This window comes from Penaeus monodon, chromosome 41 (genome assembly GCF_015228065.2).
Source record: "Penaeus monodon isolate SGIC_2016 chromosome 41, NSTDA_Pmon_1, whole genome shotgun sequence".
NCBI classification, from domain to species: domain Eukaryota; kingdom Metazoa; phylum Arthropoda; class Malacostraca; order Decapoda; family Penaeidae; genus Penaeus; species Penaeus monodon.
Window position 1 is genome coordinate 16,963,666 of NC_051426.1, and position 4,098 is coordinate 16,967,763.

Consider the following 4,098-nt stretch of genomic DNA (forward strand, 5'->3'; position numbering starts at 1 on the left):
GATAGATAGATAGATAGATAGATAGATAGAGAGAGAGAGGAGAGAGAGAAGGGGGAGATAGATAGATAGATAGACAGAGGGAAATTCGCAAAGCACTAAAAATCAGCACGGCTGTGCCACGTGCGGGAGGCGGTGAGGAAGTGTTGCCTGCAGCGATATCTTCAGCATATAAATTCACTTATATCGCCAAATGCATTCACATTTTTTTTATTTGCATGTGCGTGGTACTTTTATGCAAATAAAATAGTATTTCCAGAGAGCAAAATATCCGTACAGAAGCCCGCAGCGAAGAAAAGCGCGCAAGCAAGGTAAATGCGCAAATGAGCAAACCTGCGTTTCTATATCTGGCACACTCGTACTCACGAACGTACATACACTCTCACACTTACGTCCAGCAGAACAAACAAACTCCTGAACATTTGCAAATTATGAACTTCCAAATGCAAACTCTCTCTCTCTCTCTCTCTCTCTCTCTATCCATCTATCTATCTATCTATCTATCGGTCGTTCTCTTTCGTTTTCTCGCTTTCTTTCTCTATGCTTTTGAGTTCACGGTATACCCATGGAGTAAGGATGGGTACCTTTGTTTCCCACAGAGAGATAGATGGATAAAGAGAGAGAGAGAGAGAGAGAGAGAGGAGAGAGAGAGAGAGAGAGAGAGAGAGAGAGAGAGAGAGGAGATGAGAGAACGCAGAGAGAGAGAGAGAGAGAGAGAGAGAGAGAGAGAGAGAGCGTGAAAGTGAAGTGTGAGTGAACAAGAGAGTGGGAGAGAATTTTTCACTGCAAGCTGAGCTCGTCTGTTGTACTTGATGTTACAGAGTCATGAGAAAGGGAAATGCAATATTCACTTAAAGAACAAACATGAAACCGGGGTCAGACAGGCGAAGGTCACGCAGAGTGCGTGAAGGAGTCAGACTTAGGGTGAAGGGCATCTATGTATAATGTCACCAAAGCTTCATCTCACATCAGATTTTTTATTGACTTTCGTAGGCCACTTCCTGTTAGCTGGCAGTGAATTCACACCAGTACTAAATACCAACACTGAATTTGCGAAGGTAAGCTAAACTATACTTTCATATCACAAGTGAAAATCATCGCTCAGCTACATATGTAATTTAATAATATATTTGTTAATTTCCCGATGTTTATGGGGACTTTTTGTATCACGGACCACTGCAGAAGCGCATAGTATTTATAATCCACTTGTACTACAACTAAGAATATGTAATTCAAGAAGGCTACGTGGTTCTTGGAAAGTCCCATTTTGTTGATATTGACGCATCCTTGCTATTAGGTCACATTATCGGGGTTTTAGTCTTCCCGCTACCTGTGTCTTCCTCTGCGCGCGCATGACGTCACCACCTACCTGTGTGGGTGCAATTAGTGAATTCAGAAATTGAATATTATTATAACAATGTATCATTACCAAAAAATACAATATTTTTTATCTTCACCCTAGAATAGTAAGATATATTTCTATCAACTGCAAAACTCTACTAAAACGAGTATTTATTAGTTTTTAAAAGTCTTCGAGATCGTCTCGTTGTTGGAACGCTCTCCGGTCATTTGAAGTCGTGACGTCGGTTACGGCGCCATCTTGAATAGTCTATGGGGTTGGGCTGTTGTGAGGTTGTGGCAGTGTATCGGCTCTTATCTGCCTCTCATTGAACCATCCGAGTCTGTGGTGTAGTGCAAAGTGATAGACAACCTTTATCCATGGCGGAGCGGAGACGGATAAGCTTAATATAGACAGCATCATCGCCAGATTATTAGAAGGTAAGGAAGGGCGGGAGGGAGATCCGGGGTCACTCTCCGCGGCAACTGAGTTCCATCTCCTCCTTGGCCTGTGATCGATGCCCGGGCCCTTTCGTCGCTCCCTTTCCACAGCGGAACGACGCAAAGCAGGCGCCCGCCCAGCAGTCGTTTCACGAACCCGCAGTAATTGCAGAAAAGGTAGGAAACGGGAAGGGCCAATGTCGGCGCTTCGGCCGACCATCTTAGTCAGCTGGCCGTCCGAGGGTGAAAAGTCTCGGCCTCGAAGCGACGCCCGAGCCCCGCCGAGGCAGCGCGGAGGGCGAGGAGGAGAGCGAAGGGCGCGGGCGAGGGAAGCCGAGGCGTTGCGGCCAGGAGGAACGAGGGAAGGAACGGGGGGCGAGGGGGGGGGGGAAAGGGGGTGGTGGGGGAAAGGAGGATGGGGGGGCAGGGGAAAATTGGAAAAACAAAAAAGAAGAAAGTGTAAAGGGGGAGGGAGGAGAAACGGGGGAGGAGCGGGGAAAAAGACAATAAAAAATGCTTTGGGCCCAAGTTATTTGCTGTTGGTGCCCGCTCTCTCCCTTCCCGCCGGGCCCTTTTCCGGGCTTTTTTCACCTGAGATTTGAGAAATCCAGTGCTGTGGGCCTAATTTTCCCTCCCTTTTTTACTGAATTTTCTGTTCCCTTTTGCGTGCTCTGTTGGGGTTTTTGCCCTTTTTTTGACGCAAGAAAATCCTAATTTAGGACTGATTATTGTGTTTCAAAAAATTCTGGCAATTTTTTATATATAACTTTTTTGGGTTTGCTGAAGTTCCGGGAAAAGGGAAGGCCACGGGGTAGGATTGGATTTCCCTTCACGTTGGCCTTTGAACCTGGCATAACCCCTCTATATTAGAGGGAATTGCGTCCCTAAAAAAATCCTATAAATTTCCCCTTGCACATCAAAATTTGTTAAAAAACCCATAAATGTTCAGCCCATTTTTTCTGCAAGTATTTAAATTTCCCATCCCTGGGGGCTGGAGTTTTTTGGGGGTTCCCACCCCAAGCAGAGTATCTCAATAATCATTCAAAATCCCGGGTTGCTGGCCCAAGTGTTTTTCCCCTTGTGGGTCTATTAAGGGTAGAATTCAATTCCAGCATTCAAAAAGTTTGTGCTTTTTTGACATATTCATACCTTAAACTGCCCATGTTTTTCTATTTGTGTCTTTACAAATTTAGAAAAATTGGGCCCAGTTTCATAAAGCTTTTAAAAGGGATCTAAATGTCCCCAAAACCCCTATTTTTTCGTTTTTGGAAACTTTTGTCACAAAAACTCAACTATTTTTTGTGTTCCCAAAAAAGTTTGGGAAATTTGGGTTGGGGGGAAAAAAATGGCCCCCCCCCCCCCCCCCCACCCCCCCCTTTGTCACCCTTTCCCTTTTTTTGACACTGAAATCACGTCATTATTGTTTAAATATCTAAAAAAATTTTGTCCCGGGGGTGTGTTTATCTTTTTGAATGCAAATTCATTGTTTTTTGGGGAAAAATTCGTTTAAAATTTCTTTTCTCCTTGTTTTTTATTCCTGATCACTTTTTTACATTTTGTTGTCATAATGCAAAGCTAAAACAAATTTTTTTTCCCCCCAATCCCTTTTTGTATACTGTTTGAAAAACAAATTTTGGTATCAACGGGTTTTCCTCCCCTTCCTCAGAAATTCTTAAAGGAATTTTCTGGAACCCCCCCCCCCCCCACACCCACACCACATCACCACCACCACCAAACATCCAGATTCTGGGCCCTAATAACAGGGGAGGGCATTAAACCATTAATAATAATATATCATAAAGATAATCTCTCGCTGTACTGCTGAATGCAGCGCACTGCACCCCCTCCCCAACCCCTGCCCAAGAAAACTAGGAACTTCCCCCTTAAATTTACGGGTGGTGGGGGTCGGACTGACTCCACACCGAGCACTCGTATGGGTTGTGTGTTCTACCTTGTTGTGAATATGTACAGGATTCTTGTCTTCCATTGTAGGTCTGGGGGCATCACAGGGGGGCACAGCCCTTAGCATTAGGCAGTAGAATATCTGGTCCTGTATATTATTTATAATTTACCCTGTAGTTTCCTTGTTACCTTTCATGCCTTCCCCTGCTATTGGGGCCAAGATAGTTCCAAATGAGGGGAGTTACCATGGCATAGTTTCAATATATTTGGATTGTAGGAAGTGATAAGAATCCATCAATACCAAAATCATTACCATTGATTGTGAATGTATTCCAAGAAATCCCCCCCCCCCTCCTCATTAATTATGTGGACAAAAGGATGGCTCTACAAGTGCTTAGTTATAAGGATTATTTTATTAGT

The 4,098-nt window shown here is 44.1% G+C and overlaps 1 protein-coding gene across 1 annotated transcript in view; it reads left to right on the forward strand.

Moving 5' to 3' along the window:
* Positions 1 to 1,838: 1,838 nt before the first annotated feature.
* Positions 1,839 to 4,098, forward strand: part of LOC119598747 (serine/threonine-protein phosphatase alpha-2 isoform-like) — a gene marked incomplete in the record, with an annotated part of 38,998 nt that continues 36,738 nt past the window's right edge. Inside the window, 1 exon segment of the mRNA XM_037948539.1 lies at positions 1,839 to 1,953. Coding sequence (XP_037804467.1) covers positions 1,854 to 1,953 — 100 coding nt within the window.